At 49.2% G+C, this 20,762-nt stretch overlaps 3 protein-coding genes across 6 annotated transcripts; all 3 read right to left on the reverse strand.

Annotated features, from left to right (window-relative positions):
• Nucleotides 1–1,817: 1,817 nt before the first annotated feature.
• LOC133902257 (uncharacterized) lies at nucleotides 1,818–2,424 on the reverse strand. The gene has a single exon (XM_062343873.1). The coding sequence runs from the start codon at nucleotides 2,370–2,372 to the stop codon at nucleotides 1,995–1,997; it is 378 nt and encodes a 125-aa protein (XP_062199857.1). The 5' UTR covers nucleotides 2,373–2,424; the 3' UTR covers nucleotides 1,818–1,994.
• A 1,351-nt stretch (nucleotides 2,425–3,775) lies between these two features.
• LOC133901811 (alpha-amylase isozyme 3B) lies at nucleotides 3,776–5,774 on the reverse strand. Of its 2 annotated transcripts, XM_062343318.1 has the most exons (3): nucleotides 5,396–5,774; nucleotides 4,354–5,292; nucleotides 3,776–4,263 (listed from the first exon to the last, which is right to left on the reverse strand). In XM_062343318.1, the coding sequence occupies exons 1-3, from the start codon at nucleotides 5,567–5,569 to the stop codon at nucleotides 3,982–3,984; spliced, it is 1,395 nt and encodes a 464-aa protein (XP_062199302.1). In that variant the 5' UTR covers nucleotides 5,570–5,774; the 3' UTR covers nucleotides 3,776–3,981. The 2 variants fall into 2 exon arrangements, with proteins under 2 accessions (XP_062199302.1, XP_062199303.1); XM_062343319.1 differs by lacking the exon at nucleotides 5,396–5,774 and having other exon boundaries at nucleotides 4,354–5,304.
• A 3,226-nt stretch (nucleotides 5,775–9,000) lies between these two features.
• LOC133902179 (alpha-amylase isozyme 3A) lies at nucleotides 9,001–12,677 on the reverse strand. 3 transcript variants are annotated; one of them, XM_062343774.1, is made up of 5 exons: nucleotides 12,473–12,503; nucleotides 10,557–10,615; nucleotides 10,299–10,431; nucleotides 9,351–10,156; nucleotides 9,001–9,264 (listed from the first exon to the last, which is right to left on the reverse strand). In XM_062343774.1, exons 1-5 carry the CDS (start codon nucleotides 12,501–12,503, stop codon nucleotides 9,004–9,006), a joined length of 1,290 nt encoding a protein of 429 aa, XP_062199758.1. In that variant the 3' UTR covers nucleotides 9,001–9,003. The 3 variants fall into 3 exon arrangements, with proteins under 3 accessions (XP_062199758.1, XP_062199760.1, XP_062199757.1); XM_062343776.1 differs by lacking the exons at nucleotides 10,557–10,615; nucleotides 12,473–12,503 and adding an exon at nucleotides 12,654–12,677; XM_062343773.1 differs by lacking the exon at nucleotides 12,473–12,503 and having other exon boundaries at nucleotides 10,557–10,771.
• Between the last annotated feature and the right edge of the window lie 8,085 nt (nucleotides 12,678–20,762).

The following is a 20,762-nucleotide window of genomic DNA, read 5'->3' on the forward strand; positions in this document are numbered from 1 at the left end:
TACTTAACCATCCACTGGTTCGTACAAAATATGAAGGACAACTAATTATTTAGTCAGGCCGTACTCATATAGGTCTCGTGGTTGTGCTGTTATACCAGGTAACAGGCTTCACAAACCAACCCTTAGGATCCCACACAGGAACAAACACAACCCTATTGTGCAGCTCCACCTCAAACTAGCCATCCAGTTAGGATCTCTATTCCATGTTACTACAAGATTACCATACCCAAATTCTTGTTACATAAACATTAGTCAAGATTAATATTTACTCCAACCATGACAGCCCTAGCACAGCTACCCTTTTTATTTCCCATGATCCTTCAAAGACTACAAGGAAATGTCACACAAATTCTAGTAAAACCCTAACCATAGGATTCCATATTAAACAAGCATGCATATAGGGAAAATAAAAGCTACAATATCCTACGATGGTGTCAAAGTGATCAAGAACACTTGCCTTCAAATGCAGGTTGCTCAAAGTCCTCGAATGCCTAGTCTTGCAAGCTGACACACTGCTCGTCTCCTAAAGCAATTGCGCACACCGGAAAGTAAACAAACACAACAGCTAAGTACAACACATAAAACAGAGGCAAATCACTCTAAAAAGATTATTGATGGACAGTAGACGCTACTACAATATCATGAGCGCAAGAATCACCTAAATTAGAGCTCGTATGAAAAAGTTGTGATAGTTTTAATCTACAGGGTTTTTCTGAACAAGGATTAAATTGTAAAAACAGAAAGCTCTAGGGACCTATATGTAAAATTCAGGGACCTATTTGTGATTATACAAAAGTTCATGGGGTTAAAAGCATAATATAGAACTAACTAGGGGCATATTTATTAAAATAGAAAAGTTTGGGGTCTAAATGTAAAATTATCTATTTTCTGGGAATAAGGGAATTATTTTTGTACTGAAAAATCTATTTATTGCGTTAGCAGGTTGACTAAGCTCGGTGGGCTGACGTGGCGGCTTACGCGGCTGCAAACTCAGCGCAGATGCTGACGTGGTGCCTACGGGGCTGCTAACCGGGATGGTGGACTAGTACCATGGACTGGGTCTACGGTGGACCAAAGGGGTATGGGGTTCGGCCGATCTAATCTAGATCATCGATGGGAGATCCAACGGCTCTCGACGTTTGGGGAGGGAGGGGCAGCGACAGGGGCCGGCGGACGGCGCCGCCGCCGCGGGTTTCGCCGAAGCATCGCCGGCGGGGCTCGATCTACCGCTACGGGCTACCAAACTCGACGATTTTTGGCGCAAAAGAACGAGACGGCGACGGGGAGTATCGCCAGGGGGTTCTCGACGGTTGGCAGGGCCTCTGCGGTGGTCGGCGACAGAGAAGAACGGCGGCGGAGATCGGAGCTTGAAGAAAAGCGGCTATGGCGACGAAGGAGCAAAACCGATGGTCGGGGAAGCTTCCTGGGGAACACGTGGTGCTGGAAAGGGGGTCAATTTGTTACGGGGAGCTTCGGTTAGCGCTATCGACGGCGAGGTAGCGGCAGGCCTTACCGATGCTCAGTGAAACGGTGACTCCAGCGGCGGAGAGGCGTCAACAAGCGGTGAAATGGGTCCCTCGTGCTTCGGTGAAGCTGGCGACGACCTCAGACGCAAAGGGGGAAGCTCGAACGCGGCGGACGGCGCTCGGCGAGCTCGGCGACGGCAAAAATTACGCTCGGGACTGGCTGAGGGAGTGCGGGATAGAGAAAGCGCAGGGACTGCAACGCATCTTAAAACCCTGGGACGTGCAGGCCGTTGCGGAGATCGTGGGTGCGAGCGGGCTGGACGTACCGGCGAAATCGAGCGAGGTGCGCGCGGCGGTTGCGGGCGCGGGCGCAAGGAAGATGCTAAGAAGCGGGGCCCGGCTGTCAGCGAGAGAAAGAGAGGGAGATAGGCCGGGCTGAGTTGAGGTCGTAGGTTAGGCCAGAAACTGGATTGCAGCTGAGGTTCTAGATTGGGCCACAACAAATTCAAACGTCACAAACCTATCCTTTTAGGATGAATCTCCGCCGCCTACTTCCCTCACGGCCGCTGCCGCATGCCGCGGTACATATTCTTCTTCCTCTACCGTCGTTGCGGCCATCTGCACTGTGCCGCAGTTCACTCCCTGTGCCAACTCCGGCGCCCCGAAGAAGTCGCACCCGAGGCAGCCTTTGATGCTGCACAGCCCGCACATCACCATGGCAACCTCCGGCGGCGGCGTGCTGTACCCGGACACGACGTGCCGCAGCGCCGCAACGGTGATGCCGTGCTCCTGCTCCGGAGAAATCAACCTTCCCTCTGCAAAACTCGAAAACTGTCTCCCTTGATAATTGAGCTGCGCCTTGCAATCTTGCTTCCCGGCCATGGCGGAGATGAGCTTCTTGGTCATGTCCAAGCTTTAGCTAGTCGAAGCTTGGAGTGTGTTTGAACTTTGAACTGAAGCGGGAAGTGGCAGGTGGAGGCGTTTGTATATGTAGGCGGACATCGAGAAGCACACGGCAACACGGTGCAAGTACAGAGCAGCTTCGACCGAGATCTTTCTGCTTCTGGCAACTAGTAGCTGTGTGGAAAACGTGTGGATGCGGCAGCCCAGTGCAGTCATGCGTTTGTTTGGAGGGTGAGATTTGATGGGATATGATCATCTATGTTTTTTTATGAGATAATTTAATTTTCTGTTTGGTGCGATGGATGTGATAAGTCAGTTTTCTGTTTGTTTAATGGAACTGGAGTGGATAGGATAAACTAATTTTCTGTTTAGTTGGTGGGATTAGAGTGGATATGATGATTCATTCATATTTATATGTATTTTATAAGTATTTAGATAAATTTGTGCATGTTTGAATTTGTTTGTATTTAAATTAAATTAAAAAGAGAATATGACATGAAATGATAGAAATACATATAAATAAAGTATTACAAAGGACTCATTTTTTCACCGAATAACCTAAAGTTTAAAATATTTTTATAAATTAGTACATCATATGAGAAGAATATTAGTGATTTTTTCTATATTTTTGAAATTTATTTGAGGCATTAAAAAATTGGTAGAAGTTATAAAATAGGTTTTTTTGATAATTTTAATTAAATATTGGCTCAGGATTTTTAGATAAAATCAATTAAAGCGGATTGATAGTGAGTTCTAGTTTACTCATAAAAATATTTAAAAAATTTGGACTATTAATATAACCCTGGATAAAATCAAGAGTTAAATAAAAAAATTAACACTAGCACGTCTTAACAGAACATGGATAGCTACGTCCGCCCATTTTGCCTGGCTCGCTTCATCCGGCATCTGAGAATATTCTCTCAGCGTATCACCATCTCTCGGATGGACTCATCCAGAACCAAACGCACTACGCACCCTAATGCGTCGAGTGAGGGGCCTGGCGCTGACGTAGGCATATGCAGGGCAGCTGGAGGCTCCAATAGATCTGAGGGGACACTTCAATATATTCAATATATTTAAGTTTAGATGATACATATATTTAAAATTAGATGATGTATAAAAAATGAGATTAAATTATTAATAACTGAGATTTTATTTTTTTCCTCATGTGGGCTACTGTCGTGTGAGGTGAGAGTGACACAGTTCCAGGCGTGGAATAGTCGACAGAGAAAAATCAAAGTGGGTCCACGAGTTTGGTGACGTGGCTCATCCGTCGCAGCAGTCATTTGCTTCCGGAATCCAGCCCTATTGACTGTTCAATCCAAAGGCTCCTTTGTGCTTCGAGCCTTCGAGTTTGTGAAAGGGAATTGGCCCAAAGAGATGAAAGTATCAACATCGCCAAGAGCTTCAGCTTAACAAGAATCATATTCATTTCCCCATTTCAAGCGGTTACAAAAATCCCCAGGTCAACAGAATACATCGAAACATTATAATCTTCTTTCAATAATTAGCCGAAAGAAGCTTAGTACAATAAGATTCCGATTATTTATTTAATCTAACACAAATTTCTTTTCCAGGCTCAAATAAACCCAAATTAACCCCTATTTTGGGTCTAGTGATGGCGTCCCGCTGGAACTCTGAGGCCACTCTTCTCCCAAACGCAGTAGTTGCTGCCATGAGCGACGGCATGGAAGTCCGAGGGGATCAGGTTCCCGACATCGTACTGTGACCCGATCTTCACGATCACTTTGTCGTCGACCATGGCAACGTAGAGATCTCCATCAGCGGCAAGGATGTTCAGCTTGCTCCCCGGGTGGATCCCGTTTCTTGACCGTACTGCAGCCAATGCGCTGATCTCCTGCTTCAGGTTCCAGTCGAAAACGTGGTCGTAGAACTGAATTACAGATTCAAGGACAGTGTCAATTAGAGCTTATGGTTAAGATAGTTGAGCATGGCCATGATGGTGCTGCAGTTGAGGACTTACGATGCAGGGAGTTCCTGGGTGAGTGAGGATGTAGGCGTAGCCCTGCATGACCTTGTCGGAGGGGAAGGGCCACGAGTTCTGGGTGGAGCCGGTGTCGTGGTTGTCCACGAAGGTGACCGCTCTCTCCGGCAGCCACCCGATCATCCCGGGCGCCTTGCCGTTGCCGTCCCTCATCCGCCACAGCTCGCCTTGGACGGCTGCCTGCAGCACACCCTTGGTCGTGAAGTCGAACGCCGCGGCGGGACCACCCACGTTCTGCGCCCAGTTTACGAGCTCCTGACGGTCGGCGTCCTGGTTGCTCGATGGCTCGCCGTTGCCGTCGTAGCGAAGGGAGCTCCAAATCTCCGCGACGACGAAGGTGGGCACGGTGTTGTCGACGTACACCTTGGCGACGTCGGCCGAGTATCCCTTGGCGAAGTCGAGGCGCCAGCCGTCGAAGCCGAGGTCGGACTTGAGCCAGTTGAGCCAGTCGGAGAGCTCTTGCTGGACACGCGGGTTGAGGTGGTCGATGTCGGGCGCGGCGGCGAAGTCGGCGCCCGTGTCGCGGTGGCCGCGGCCGTTGGAGTACTGCGTGTCGTCGCTGCAGATCATGTCGGGGCCCCAGTCGAGGCGGCTGTCGGGGGTGCCGCCCTCGAAGACGCAGTAGATGCCGCGGCTGTCCTTGTAGTCGGCGCACCGGTGGTTGATCACGACGTCGGCCACGCACTGGACGCCCCTGGCGTGGAAGGCGGCGATGAGGGACTTGAGCTCCGCGTGGGTGCCGTACTTGGACGCGTCCAGGTCGTAGAGTCGGCCCGGCATGTACCCCTGCGGCGCCACCGAGTGCGACGGCGGCGGGAGCCAGACGTGCGTGGCCCCGGCGGCCGCGATGTCGTCCACATGGCCTTGGAGGAAGTTGTACCACCCGCCTTGCTTCTTCCACGACTCCCAGTTGAACCCCTGCATCAACATTCGAGCTCAGAGCTCTGCTTTATGAGCGCGAACGCCACGAAGCAACATACCTAACAGAGAGTACTTGGGAATGAGGCTGCCGACGGCGTACCTGGAAGAGGATCTGTGATCGGGCCAGCTGGGAGCCCAAGCCAAGCAACACGAACACCAGGAGGCTGCACATTGTGGTCAAGTGCTTCGCCATCTGCTCGTGTTTTTGTTGCTGTCTTGCCTTGCAAGAGGCTTGTACTTGGCTGTGTGTCTGTGGAGCACCACGCTCATGCATGGCAATTTATAGGCTCGATCCCGGCGGGCGTTAGACCCCACCAGATCGTGTAGCGGATAAGCTCCGTTGCTTCAAACGAGACGAACGGCATATCGTTGATGGGAAAAGTGTACCTGCTGCCGTGGCACATTAAAAAGGGGTCAAAAAGGTGTCTGTGATATGGGTCGTGTAACTTGGAGGTCGCGTGTAGTGCAGGGACGCGGCGAACAAGAATGGGTGATCCGTTACTCTGTTATCGGGCACCTTTAGGTCATTAGGTGCGTACGTGCTTTAGGTCGCTTGGTTCTGTTTCATCGTCGTTGGGAGTGTACGCCGGACGTCGATTGTTTTTTGGTTCTAGTTTTTGCTCGTATGCTTTAAGTATTTTGGTGTTACGAGTTTAGTATTACTAAACAAATGATAGTTTAGATAGGTTGAGACTAGCTTATAAAGCTTTACGTTCCAAACATAACATTTTTAAGTTAATCTTTTTATATATAGCAAGAACAAATATAAAAAGATTGTTATATATCTAAGAGCTCGTTTTATAGGTGGACTAAGTTATAAATAAATTTTAGAGACCGGTCAAGGCTGAAAAGATAAGCAGCTTTGGGCGCTGCAATGCTAAAACTGAACCATTTTTTGCGAGGATGTGGACATCGACACAAAGGTATTGCGCCAGCCGCTGCCACTCCTCCTCCAATGAGCTTGACCATCAGTCGGCCACAGGAAAGTATGGTGATAGGCAGTCTCAATATGGTGATGGTGTTTGACCGGAGGGCGCCGCATTCTCATCCTCCAAGCGTGCCCTACTGGTAAATGGAGTTGCTGCAAGTTGCATTCTGAGTGTTGCGCCATCTCATCAAAATAGCTTCAGTCTTTATTAGCTGCTTTTTGTTTGTTGCGTTGCGGTTTTTATATTTTCATGTAGTTCTTTCTATTCGTACATATATTTTCGTGATTTATCCATTGTTGCACCAATGCTTTTGTCATAATTTATCGTATTTCCCACTGTTCAAACGATTGAAGTCGTGCTTCCTAACAGTTGACATTAGAGTTTACTGAAGTGGTTTAGGGTTTTAGGATTTTGTGGGCTATCCATGGATGTTGGGCTTAGCAGAGGCCCTTGGGAGGCAGGACGCCCTGGTGGTGGTGGCGGGCGCGAGGACAGGGCGGCGAGGCACTGGAGACACCATCACCGGCCGTGAACGGTGGAGGACTGCTGGATAGGCCAACACGGGGCTTCACTTCATGCTGGGTTAGCGTGACAAGGGCGACGGAAGCGGATCTGATGTCGAGGACGCCGCCAAAAACGAATGCAGGAGGGAGGAAGGCAGGGGCGAGCACGTGAGACAAAGGAGGCAGAGAAATCACATGATAGAGAGGGGAGGCGGGAGGTTAAAGAAGATGTCATGTCCGTTCAATCTGGATCTGATGGCTCAGGACGTGGATTGAAAGGATAGTTGATTTCAGTCACTGAAAATTAATTTCCCCTCAATTTTTATTTTTGAATAGGTGATTAACATCATGTTATATTTATTGACCCAATAGTCTTCATTTGTTGCATACTGGCGTTCGCCTCTGTGTTCGCTGCATGTTTGAAATGAGTTTTTACTCCAAACTCGGTAGTTAACTGTTGTGCTTCTTAGAATTGCATTGTGCTGAACAAATAGCTAGATTCATGTCTTTGAATCTGAAGTTTGAGATGCATCCAATTGGGGCGATGTCACTAGACGTCTGAGCTGTAGTCAGGTCCCCCTCGCAATAAGCTTATTTTCTGTCATAAGGCTAACTCTAACGTAGTTGGCTTTCGCATCGTAAAAAACTGTACCGACATGTTTTTCTTGCTTTTGCCGATCGCGAGCGGCAAACGAGTGCTCCAACAGCGTCAGTTTCTAGCTCTACAGGAATACCGACGGAAATTGACGACCGCAAATCTGCGGAATGATACGGGATGCCAAATTACTGTTTATAGCGTATGCACGTGGGTCCGAGTGGAGTAGGAGAGTAATGCAAAGGAGAAAATAGGGTAGCTGTTGGAGATGAAAAAAATAGAGGATACTATAATAGTATTATAGAGAATAAATTTTTAAAGTATCTGTTGAAGATGGTCTAAAACGGTTGCTGCTGTTGTCCAAACTTTTTGTGTGTGTGTGGAGAGGATGCTGTTGTCCTAACTGGTTGTGATTTAGGCGTGGGACAACAGGCCCGATAGCTATTTTGGGCTAAGCCTGGGCAGCACAAGAACTCGAATGGATCTGGCCCAGCCCGATAGTTATTTTGGGCTAAGCCTGGGCAGCGCAAGAAGTCGAATGGAGTACTACAATTGACCGTGCGGTTCGGCCTAGCCTGAAAAAACCATTCCCACTAATCTTATTGGGTTGGGCCTATGCAGTAACTTCATCACATAAACAAACCGGGTTTCTCTGGAGCCCAACCCAAAAAATACTCAGGTGATAGGTGAGTCAGTCGATTTGTAGCATGAGCTTTTTTTTTTACAATGGAATAAAAAATATCCCATACTACATCTGAAAATGTACTGAGCCGATTATTATTATGATGTAGACTCTGTCTACCACTAGTCACAATTCACCAACTAAAGAAATGAGATTTAACGAATAAACAATGTTTATTGTTAAACATCTATTCTATTGCTAAACCTTCATCTCTGCTTGGTGAAGATGCCCATGCTAGATATCTGCAGAAGGTGGCATGCAGTGTGCATTGTGCCCTGATCCTCCTTCTGTAGCAGTAACTAATGTCTTATCCAGTATGTAGCTTTGAAAATAAACTGCATAAAAGAGTTAACTTTTGTTTTATCAAAAACTACATCATTCCGACCGAGCCAAAGTGCCCAACAAATGGCACTTGTCCCAACCAATTTTTTTTTTTTTTTTGCCTTTTCACTATTTCATTTAGCCATGATCGAAACATATTGGATATCCTAAGATGAGGTTGTAAACCAAAAATGATTCGTAAAGTTCTCTAAATAAACTTAATAAAACTACAATCAAAGAAAATTGATTGTTCTGATTTAATGATTATCTAAACATGTCAGTTTGGTCAATTAAATTAGATATATTAGAATTGAGCCTAACTCACTTGAAAATGTACACCGGCCACCAGCTAGGTTACAGTAAACTGTGACCTAGTGGGTGTTTTGCCTGTTTGCAGCGGAAAGATACCTATTTCCTCACTGGATTTCTCATTTCTTTCTGTTTTTTGTCGAAAAAGAAAAAATAATGAATCCGTCTCCTAACTGTTCGTGCCTATCTGAATCGAAATCCTACTGTTTATTGTCCATGTCGTTATCAACATCAAGCTGGAAGGAATATATCGTAACAGTAAAGGTTTATTGCCACTCTACATTTCAAACCAACATACATATTTCGCGTACGAATAAGAGACAGGGCCTGCTGCCAACATAGCTAGCTTCTAGCGCCGCGAGCCTGGTACTACCTGCGGCCGCCCTTCTCCCAGACCCAGTAGTTATCTCCGCGGGCCGCCACATGGAAATCCGACGGGATCACGTTGCCAACGTCGTCCCGGGACCCAATCTTGGCGATGATTCTCTCGCCGACCATCGCCACGTACAGGTCGCTCTCGGCCACCAGGATCCGCAGCTTGCTCCCGGCGTCGATCCCGTTGCGCCTCCGCACCGCAGCCAGCGCGACGATCTGTTGCTTCAGGTTCCAGTCGAACACGTGGTCGTAAAACTAGACGACACAAGACAAATTTTATCCGCGTACATGATGCATCGATCAAAAAAGCATTGTGTAGGGGTGAGAAGGTAGGGGCTTACGATGCATGGAATTCCCGGGTGGGTGAGGATGTAGGCATAGCCCTGCATGACCTTATCGGCCGGGAATGGCCACATCTTCTGCGTCGACCCCGTGTCGTGGTTGTCGACGAACGTGACCGCCTTCTCCGGCAGCCACCCGACCATCCCGGGTGCCTTGCCGTCCTTGTCCCGCATCCGCCACAGCTCGCCCTGCACCGCCGCCTGCAGTATCCCCTTCGTCGTGAAGTCGAACGCCGTCGCGGGGCCGCCCACCTCCTTCACCCAGTTCACCAGCTCCTGCCGATGGCTGTCCTGGCTGGCCTTCGGCTTCCCGTCGCCGTCGTAGCTCAGTGGGTTCCATATCTCCGCGACCACGAAACTGGGCCTCGTGTTCCGGACGTACATCCTGGCGATGGCAGGCGAGTAGCCCTTGGCGAAGTCAAGGCGCCAGCCGTCGAAGCCGATGCCCCTCCTAAGCCAGTTGAGCCAGTCAGAGAGCTCCTTTTGGACGCGCGGGTTGAGGTGGTCGATGTCGGGGGCCGCGGCGAAGTCGGCGCCGGTGTCCCGGTGGCCCGTGCCGTCGGAGTACTTGGTGTCGTCGCTGCAGATCATGGCGGGGCCCCAGTCCAGGCGCCCCCGGGGGCCGCCACCCTTGAAGATACAGTAGACGCCGCGATCATCCTTGTTGTCGGCGCTGCGGTGGTTGATGACGATGTCGGCGACGCACTTGATGCCCTTGGCGTGGAAGGCGGCAATGAGCGATTTCAGCTCCGCCCTGGTGCCGTACTTGGACGCGTTCAGGTCGTAGAGCCGACCCGGCATGTACCCTGCAGCAAAGAATTGGGATCAGCATGGATGAATCGAGTAGCTAAGAGGCAGTTCGCAGGCTACGTAAGGGCGCGTCGAAACAGAGCAACACGTGAGAGGCAGAGGCACTGAGGAAGTGTACGTAGTGACAAGAGGGATTGCCTTGGGGCGAAACGGAGTGCGAGGGCGGAGGGAGCCAGACATGCGTGACGCCGGCGCTGGCGATGTCGGCCACCTGTCCCTTGAGCACGTTGTACCAGCTTCCCTGCTTGTTCCACGACTCCCAGTTAAACCCCTGCATGCAAGCACAAGACCGAACCAACAAAATAGAGCATGGTTAACTTACTAGTACTATTAAGTTGGAGTATTAACGGCTGAGCTACATATTTGTAGGCAAAATGATGCATGCAAACGAAGCACCTGGAAGAGGATCTGTGTCTCTGCGTGCACGTCGGACGTGAGCCAGAGCAACACCACGAGGAAACCACACGGTGTGGCTAGTTGCTTCTCCATAATACGTGTACGTACTGCACCTACCTGCGTACGCACGTACACGTACACCAGTGTGGCTCCTTTGGGTTACAAGTGCTACAACTACAACTCCCGACTTGGCAAGTCAACTCACTTCGCCAATGCTGGATTGCTGTGTGCATCTGCCATGTCCGCGGACCGGGTATATATAGAGAGACGCCCCGGATGCTCCCGGCGTCCTCGCCGGATAAGGCAGTGCCGTCTTCCGCGGCGAAGAAGCAGAAACCGTCTTCTTCTTGGTCTACGAACTGGCTACTTGTACCAATCCTTCATCCTTCAAGTCAATGCAGAGAAGCGGCGAAATGCGGCCGTCTTCTATCCACGTACTGACGTACGTATAGAAGTACTAGTAGAGTGCGACATGCATGTACGTACAGATATATTTGGGATAAGCTCCATTAATGTTAGGTTATGCTGTGGATGCTCGTGGCTGTGGAGGATCCACGCGCACGGCGAGCTGCACTCGGACCGCCGCTCAACCTTGCCGCCAGCTAGTAATGGACCGGCCGGCGAAGTGGGGCTTTTACGGTATTTATATGTAGCCGTATTAGGCATTGTTCGTCCAATGCTTAAGACATTGTACACTTGGTATTAGAGGTGCATTCAACTGTATGGGTATTACTATATAGTAAAACCACTCATACAGAACCTCTCATCATTAATGGTTTAAAAATTATTTTACTGTCAGTTTTAAACTGATACTGATAGTAAGTATCACCGTCGGTTTCATGTTTTAAACCGGCAGTAATCAATGTAACATATGGTGCATAACTGTTATACTACTAACTCTTCAGCATGTGAATTTGTCTCAAATCGTCATACGCGAAAGAGTTCTTAGTAAAGCAGTTTTGCACAATAGTTTTACATTTCTTGCTATCCGAAGCTATCGAACTCAAGTGACAATAGTAAATCTAAATGAATGGCAAAAACACAATCATCTTCAAACAATATGTTTTCTGCCACTCATTTATATATCTTATTGCCACAATCTTGAATGAGGACATTATCGAGGTCGGCAATGGCCCGAGGGGGGTGAGATGGGGAGTAGGTTAGCATGGGCTGGCCTCGATGGGTGACGGGGGTAGCGGCGAGGTCGGCGTGGCGTGGCCTTGGTGGGCGACAAGGACAACGGTGAGGTCGGCGCGACGTGGCCTCAGTGGGTGACAGGGATGGCGGCGTGGCCAGTGTGGCGTGTCCTTGGTGGGCAACGGGGATGGCGATGAGGTCGGCGATGGGAGAGATAGGCACGAGGGGTAGCAATGGTCGAAGTGGCGACGGTGAACATTGCACCACTTCGATCGTCACTACTCGTCGGGATCGATATTCTTGAGTGAGATGGGGAGCACAATGGCTGATATATTTATAGAAAGACGCCTTATCATTACCAGTTCTAGCTAGAATTGGCAGTATTAAGGTTTATCATTGCCAGTCCATAACGGCTCAATCATTGATATATCGGTTGAGCTTATAAAGCGGTAGTGATAAAGAAGTATCGTTGTCGGTCCATGACACCAACTTGCAGTGTTGTATCACTACCAGTTTGTGTGGTTCATAACACAAACTGGTAGTGATAGTGAGTATCACTGTTGTTTCTTAACAGCTCACTGGTTGATGAGTCGTTGGAGCTTATGAACTGGCAATAATATCATATCACTTTCTGTTATTTTCAAACCAAGAGTGAAAAGAGGGCACGGATGACTTATTCTGTAACAGTGAGCCACTAAATGTAAAACATGTATACGTGTTTCTAATGCCGACAAAATTCGCAAACCACATTCACTACATTAGAAACCAACAAAGAAGACACATCATTAGTGATGGATGTTCAGTACACATCACTAATGTCCTATTAGTGACGAGTCCTATAAGGTCACGTTACTAATGTGACCATAAGCTAGGACCCGTCTCAGACCTATCACTAATGACTGTATTATTAGTGACGGGTGAGAAAATCATCCGTCACTAATAACAATAGTGACGGGTCACTTGATAAGCCATTACTAATAACATAGTCATCAGTGACGGATCTCTTTGTAACCCATCACTAATGCTATCCCACCTAGGCCAAAGCCCCAGACAAGTCGACCAGTCCCTATCCCCTCCCCTCTTTTCTCTCTCTCCATCTCTCCCCCATGACCAGTCCTTATCCCCTCCCCTCATCTCTCTCTCTCTCTCTCTCTCTCTCTCTCTCTCTCTCTCTCTCCCCCCCCCCCATCGAGCATCTCTCCCTCGAGCATCAATGGCGGCCAGCCTTGTTGATCCTGACCAGAGCAGAGGAGCTTGCCCATGGGGGCGGTAGGTTCCTCCACGGCTCCACGCCAAGATCCATGGCGACCGCTAACGGGGACCTTTGCAACCACTGTGACCACGACCAAATCCATGGCGGTGGTGGCCGGATCCATGGCATGTGAGGGTAGATCCATGGCGGAGGTGGCCGGTTCTATGACGGGGGCGGGCGGATCCATGACAAGGGTGGCTGGATCCACATTCCTCGATGACAACAACCTCCTCAACAGCAGGGATACTATTTGTCCCCGCCGGTGACTGCCTCATCCACCTCAACAGCGATGACTATCTCAGGGCGTCGCCCTTCGCCTCACCGTCACCGTCGAAGGCCGTGAGTTTGGTTGTGAAGGTCGTGCTACTGCCAATGAAGGTTGAGCCTCCTTAGTATGAGATGACGCCCGCTGAGCCAAGCACGACAGATCGTGTTTGGGTTCTTCTGGGATGCCATCGCACATATGCATAAAGGTTAGTGATCCACACTTCGTTATTGCCGAGGATATTTTGTCCTGTTGGGGATTTGGGGGTTCTGATGCTGGAGAGTATCTGTTTGTTCATAGCACAGTTTGGTTGGCAGCGATAGGAAATCGTGCACCCAACGACCGCAAGTCTACTATGGCGGTATGGCCTGCACCGACCGCATGCCCATGGACCATTCATTCATAGTTGTACAAGGAACACTAGCATAAGAGGTACGCATCAAGGTTCATACACAACATCTCCTAATTTGTCATCTTCTTGTTGATTGATTTAAAATCATGGCCTTTACATCAAGTGAATTTTGCTAGTTTAGGAGCTGCGGTTGCAAGGAGCTTGCTGCAGATGAGCAAAGGTTGCAGTTGTTGCGTCAATGTCCACGCAAGATGCTTCCAAGGTCGTATGGTTGTGCTGTCGTTTTCAAAGATCATGTGTGTAATCTAGCATGCATCTGAATTCTGGTACTATCATGTTCATTTTTGTTTCTTCTTCAGGTGGAGAAAGAAGTGAAGCACACAACCTGTTTGTTTTAATGCATGAGAAGATGAACATGTAGCACCGTCAAAGAATCCCCAGGGACCAGAAGCCCAGAATGCCCAGAATGGAGCATGTTGGAATATGTGTCGAATATGTGTACATGGTAGGTTACAGATAGACTTGAGTTGTAATTGGGTGGGATTAGGATTAGAGTTGTAGTCGAACTCTAATTCCAGGCCTTTAAATAGAAGGCACCACCGTTGTAACCATGGCAAGACAAGAAACAGTTGGGGAGGAGCGCCCGTAGTCATGCCCCGAGGATGTAGGCAACTTGGCCGAACCTCGTTAAAAATATCGTGTCTTGTGTGTTAATCTTGTGCTTGGCTTGATGATCTTGATGATGCTTCCGCTAAAATCATAACAAGTGGTACCAGAGCCATGAAGAAAGATCAAGGGAAGGCACGAAGATATGTTCCACACCGCGCAAGGCTTGCACGGGTTCGGGAAAGGACGGCGCAAGGTGGAGCATGGCGGCGATCGACGACTCGATCGGTGGATTCAGACACTTCGAGCGTGGTGGCTTGAACCGTCCGATGGGCTGCATCAATGGGGATCCGTTCAGACGTGGAGATCATGTGGATAGCGGCTGGGGGCTACTGTTCGATAGTGGTCGGTCAGACGTGACGGCCAGTTTCGACGGTGTGGCTGGAAGACGTTGCGGACAAGGCAGCGGCTTCGACTCATGGTCTGATTGACGGACGGTCAATCTAGATCGGAGCGGCTGTTGTTTGCTCAAGGTGGAGCAGTGACAGCGGTGACGAAAGCGCACGGTGGACTTCAGAGGTTGTGAAGGCGTTCTGGTGGTGTCGCGCACGGAGTTTGGAAGCGCTTGGTGTTGGCCTTGTGGAATCGGTTTTGGTCTGCTGGGCGTGTAGGCTGAGGAGACCTGGCTCAGCACGGCAGAGGAGACCCTGGTGCACAGGACACACGCGGAGCGTGGAAGTGAGTCGCACTCGGTTCGGTCAGGAGGTGGCGATGGTCTTGGTCCTGCTGTTGGATGGCTAGTCTGGGCGCACGGTCTTGCAGGTGAGGCTCATCTGATGGCAAGATGCGTGAGCCAAAGTGCAGCATGACATGATTGCTACTTGATTAAAAGAATCATGCATGCATGCATGTGCCATGCGAGGAGGCTGCATGCAAGATTGGTATTAAAAAAAGGCGTCAGGCTGCATGCGTAATTGGGCAAGTCATGCACACTATTTGGATTAAAAAATTCACATGCATGCATGATTGGGTGCATGGGAGACATGCACACTACTTGGATTAAAAAATTCACATGCATGCTTTGGAGGCGTCGGACGCATGTGGCACTGGCTCGGACGCGTGCAGCTGGCAGGCCGCGTGCGGTTTGGAGATCTTGCTGGTCGTGTGCGTGCTTTGCTGCTTTGGGGCTCGGAACATGGTTGTTGGCTGCTGTTCGTGATGGACACGGGACCAGCGGCCAAGTCGTGAGCCCGGGTGAAGCGTACGCGTACATGAGTTGGACTCGGACAGGACGTGATGGCGCACAGGTTCTCCGTGGTGTAGTAGGACTCAGCATTGACTCGGATTTTTTTGCTCTCGAGGGGCTATAAATACGAGCATGCGCAGCAATAGATTGCAGAACGCAGAGGCAACCGAAGTAGAAGTCCATAGGATTGCGGGAAAATTGCAATTGTGCTGTTCGTGAACTGTTGCTTGTGACGGTTGACGGCGAACGGCAGGCGGCGATCGAGCGGGTCGGCTTCGTCATGTGCAAGCGGCGTGGCAGTCGACGGGGCTTGAGAACGGCAGATCGTGCATGGGCGGTGTACGAGGCGGGCATACGCGCGGTTCGGCGTGTGCGTGGTGGTGCGTCCACGCGGGGCGCAGGTACGAGCATGCGGAGGCGCATTCAGCACACGTGAGCGGGATTCGGCGGTCTGCGGCAACAGGCAGATGGCGTCAATGGCTTCCAAATTCGAGGTGATGAGATTTGACGGGACTGGCAACTTTGAGCTTTGGCAAACAAGAGTCAAGGACTTGCTGGCGCAGTAGGGGATCCTGAAGGCTCTTAGCGACAAGAAGCCAATCACGGTAGATGATGACAAGTGGGAAGAGATGCAAGCACAAGCGGCGGCGATAATAAGGTCGTGTCTCTCCGATCAGATCATGTACCATGTCATGGATGAAACATCACCTAAGAAGATTTGGGATAAATTAGATGATCAATTCATGTCCAAGACATTGACTCGGAAGCTGTATCTGAAGCAAAAATTGTATGGGCTGAAGATGCAGGAGGGGTCAGATCTTGCTGAGCACGTAAACGTCTTTAATCAAGTTGTCGCTGATCTTATGAAGGTGGAGGTGACAATTGATGATGAAGACAAGGCGATTATTCTTCTGTGTTCCTTGCCAAGGTCTTATGAGCACTTGGTCACAATATTGACGTATGGTAAAGAGGCAGTCAAAGTGGATGATATTCTTGCGGCGTTGTTTGCTCATGAACAAAGGAGGAAGAACAATGCTGGTGAGAGTTCATCTGGAGATGCTTTTTTCGTCAAAGGTGATCGAGGTAGGGAGACTAACAAGAAAAAGAAGAAGAAGGGGCCACAGTGCTATAAATGCAAGGATTGGGGACATGTAAGGAAAGATTGTCCAGAACTGAAGAAGGGCGTGCCAAATATTGTGGTTTCTAAAAAAGATGACTCGGATAGCGATGGTGATCTTCTCGTACTATCAAGTGAAAAGTCTTGTGGTGAAGCATGTCTGTTAGATTCGGCGAGTTCATATCATGCAACATCAAACAAGGAGTGGTTCTCTTCATATTCTGAAGGTGATTTTGGTCTTGCTCACTTGGGAGATGACACGGGTTACCGTGTTATGGGAGTTGGCAATATCAAACTGAAGATGTATGATGGACAAGAAGTGCTACTTGAGGGTGTGCGGCATGTGCCGGGACTTACGAAGAATCTAATATCGCTTGGATTTCTGCATGGAGAAGGTTGGCTATATCAGGCGATGTCAGATAAGAAGACATTGAATGTGATGCAGGATGGCAAGACTATGATGATAGGTGAGAAGATGGGAGGTCATAAATACAAGTTGAAAGGTGAAGTCATAAAGGTGGGAGCTGCAAAATTTGCGGAATACGTTCCTAGCGGCGAGGCATCCTCGTCGGACTGTTCAGGATGAGCAGCAGAGATAGACGGCTCAAGTCTAGGTACACGGAGGTTCACACATGACAGACTCAAGTTGGCGTGCATATTCGTCAAGGTGGAGTTTGTTGGAATATGTGTCGAATATGTGTACATGGTAGGTTACAGATAGACTTGAGTTGTAATTGGGTGGGATTAGGATTAGAGTTGTAGTCGAACTCTAATTCCAGGCCTTTAAATAGAAGGCACCACCGTTGTAACTATGGCAAGACAAGAAACAGTTGGGGAGGAGCGCCCGTAGTCATGCCCCGAGGATGTAGACAACTTGGCCGAACCTCGTTAAAAATATCGTGTCTTGTGTGTTGATCTTATGCTTGGCTTGATGATCTTGATGATGCTTCCGCTAAAATCATAACAGAGCACGGCAAGAGCAAGCCATCTATGGATAGTGTGAGTTTCATTTGTCTGTCAATATGTGCTTTTCTTGTAGTTTATACAGCTGCTTTGTTTTCACAATAGTTATGCTCTTGAACTTAGTGTTGAAATCGGTGTGGGTTCCATTTGTGTATCAATATATGCATAGGTTGTAATCAGTGTTGTTTTAGTTCATTGTTTTATAGTTTTAATTTATAGTTTTGTGCATCACTGTGAAATGAGGGAGCTCAGGTGCCGTTTTTTTCCCTGGAATTTCTAGTTCATTGTTTCTTTTTTCTTTTCATCAGTGACAGGTCTAGATTTGTCACTGATGAATCTATATTATTGACATGTTAGGAACTAATAAGAGTTATCATATGTTACTAATAGACTTTTACAAGGTAGTGATTTGGTGTGGGACTTCATGTAAAGCTAAGGTGTTCAAAAGCCTCTTATATGTAACGTGGTTAACCATTTCGTTTTGTTACGACTACTGAGGTATGCAACCGTGCATGTATATGCATGTGAAGTCCGCATATAAAATACTTATGTACGTAGCGCCTGAGCGCAAGCATATATGTGGACACAAGTCAATAGAGGCACACAAAGGCATCCAGGCATCATGTCACAAGGAAACCCACGCATGCTGATATCTACGTGGAATTGTGGATAACTAGTACCCGACGTGGATGGGCTTTCGAACGGATCGCACCTGCACGAGCGAGATAGCGACGGACTCACGTAGACGAGGAAACGAACTGGATAGAGCTGCTTCGAGCTCTCTATCCCATTCATGTTGGGGCTGGAGCTTCTCCGTTCATGCATGCGTAAATGGCAGCTGCTTGGTCTGATCCGAAAGAGGCACGCCGTCTCTTAGCCCGGGCACAGCTACTACATCGACGCATTGCCACATCTACTCTAGTCAACATATGGAATCGCGCCTGTGCTTAACGCAGCAATGCAGCGAGCGTCGCTGCCGATGCCATAGCTAGCGCCAGGCATCGTTGCTGCCATTCAATAGCCTCTGATCCAGAAGGGCACGCACACGTACCTAAGTCTCTCCCGCCGCCCACCACCCACCGCCCGGCGGCCTTCGTCATATGCCTTTGCCGACCCGGCCGTCCGCTCTATCCAAATAGTATTACAAGTCGGGGGTGCTTCTGCGGATAAGCTCTGCAACTCTGACTTGAGAATGGTCGAACTTAGGACCCAAGTTATTGCAAGACGATAGCTCGGGTACGTAGGCCTGGAGCATACGGAGCTGGCCCAGGATAAGCATTATCCTGCTGCAAAGGATCCCATCTAAAATGGCCATCAAAGTTCGAGCCGGTCAGGAATTCGAGCCTCCGGCCTATACGACTATACATCCAATAAATATTGTAAAAATAAGTCACACTGTTCAAAGAAAATCTAAAATGACCATCAGTGGTGCGCTGGGTTAAGTTCAGCATGCTATCCTGCTGCTCGGACCCGGCTCGTAAGCCGTGACAGCTGAAAAGTCTGACAGGACCAGGCTCCTGCCTATCATAATGTGCGCAGGACTAGTTGGATTCTGTTTGAGTCGGGCCTCGACCCCTTCAGATTGGGCTTTCATTCCAGTTCCAATTATCTGGGCCCAACTGCATTTCGCCAATTCGAAGCCCATTTTTACGATCCAAAGGAGTTCATGTCTATTTTACCAACGACATTGCTATATAGTAGTCAGCTAATCTTTTTTGCGTTTTCCGTGATTTTAAAACACCAGGCGTTTGCTAAGTCGGACTCAAATCATGCCCCTTAGCCACACGACAAATGTGCCATAATGCTGCATGCCAAATAAAGAGTGGCAGGAGAGTCTTGAACTGGTATGGTTGCTCCTTTTCGATCTCATTATTGCTAGGCATTTCACGATTCATCCTGCCTTCGTAAACCTAACACTTAGCCTTTTAAAACCTGTTGCACACGATACATAATCCGTCCCTAAACTGATGTTAACTTGCCCAATAACTTCAGTACTCCCACCGAAAAGATGTCAACTTGAATACTGAAAGCTATAGCCATTCTCCGTGCCAAAGCAAAACACTTTGCGATCGATCATTCACATGCCCTCTCGGTGCGTCGCTCGTGGAAAGCAACTGAACCATCACCTCTGGCGCGCCACCACGCATCAAAGCGATGAACACCGGCAGCTCGGCGACACACGGGGCGCCACGGCAGGCCGGTGAAAATCCCTGCCAGGCGCATGCGGATCTCCGCACCGTCCGCCTCGGGATTCCTCGTGACGGCGACTCGATCCACGTCCGGATCGCGCGAGCAAGCACAAGTTCCAACCATCCAAAAGGCACCTCCTTGATTTTAGGGGCCAGGACGTCTGCTACGTGTGGAATGCGAGTGCTGTTTCTTCATGTCAGAGCTCCATTTGTCCCGACTGGCCCGTCGGCACTTGGCAGTAATGTTCTAGAGCGAGCGTACGATGCAACGCTACGCGATGGCACAATGGCAGTGAGCATGATCGAGCGAGCTCCCATTCCGAGTAATAGCTAGCTCTAGAGTGAATCTTTCCTAGTCCGTGGAAAATCTCGACACTCTGACGAAAAAGGAGACGGGAGAAGACGAAGAAAACTTGGCGAGAGCAAGCTGGTCGTACGGCCGGCCACGCAGATGATCCCTAGAAAACGCTGCGCCTGCGACGCCGGCAGCGACAAGGATTCAGTAGATCAGAACGGTGTCCTTTTCGGGATTCGATCGGTGTACGTACCGGCTTTTGTTGGATTCGGAGGTGTGGTTTGTCTGCTTTTCTGCCATAATCTTCACTCTCTCTTCTGCGTTCGTGGCTCATCGCTTTACGGCTGTCGGATTCAGAGACCGATATGCCAGTGCGGATATTGTTGTCCAGGCGTGGATCGGTGGATGTCACGAATACTAAAATCTGTTAAGGTTGGATGCTTTGTCCCGGAACCGCGTGCGTAACTGTTCGTTCGCCGTCATCGATCGCGCACTCGCATGACTCGTGCAACGGAGCACGGCATGCTTCATAATTGAGACTGGTATGCAGCAGCGTATTTTAAATCAGCTGCTAGATCGGATTGAACTAAACTAGTACACACATCTGTTGCATTGCTCTTTCTTTTTTCCTCCGTCGTATGCATGTTCGTCGCGGAAGGGATCACTCGGGAAGTCGGGGTTAATGCGCGAGGTCCGAGTGGCGCCTGGCGCCCCGCGGCGTGCGCCATTGCATGCCGCCCGCGCGGCGGGGCCGGGGGCGCGGAATTGACGCAATGCGCGAGCA

The sequence above is a fragment of the Phragmites australis genome, chromosome 20 (assembly GCF_958298935.1).
Source record: "Phragmites australis chromosome 20, lpPhrAust1.1, whole genome shotgun sequence".
NCBI lineage: Eukaryota > Viridiplantae > Streptophyta > Magnoliopsida > Poales > Poaceae > Phragmites > Phragmites australis.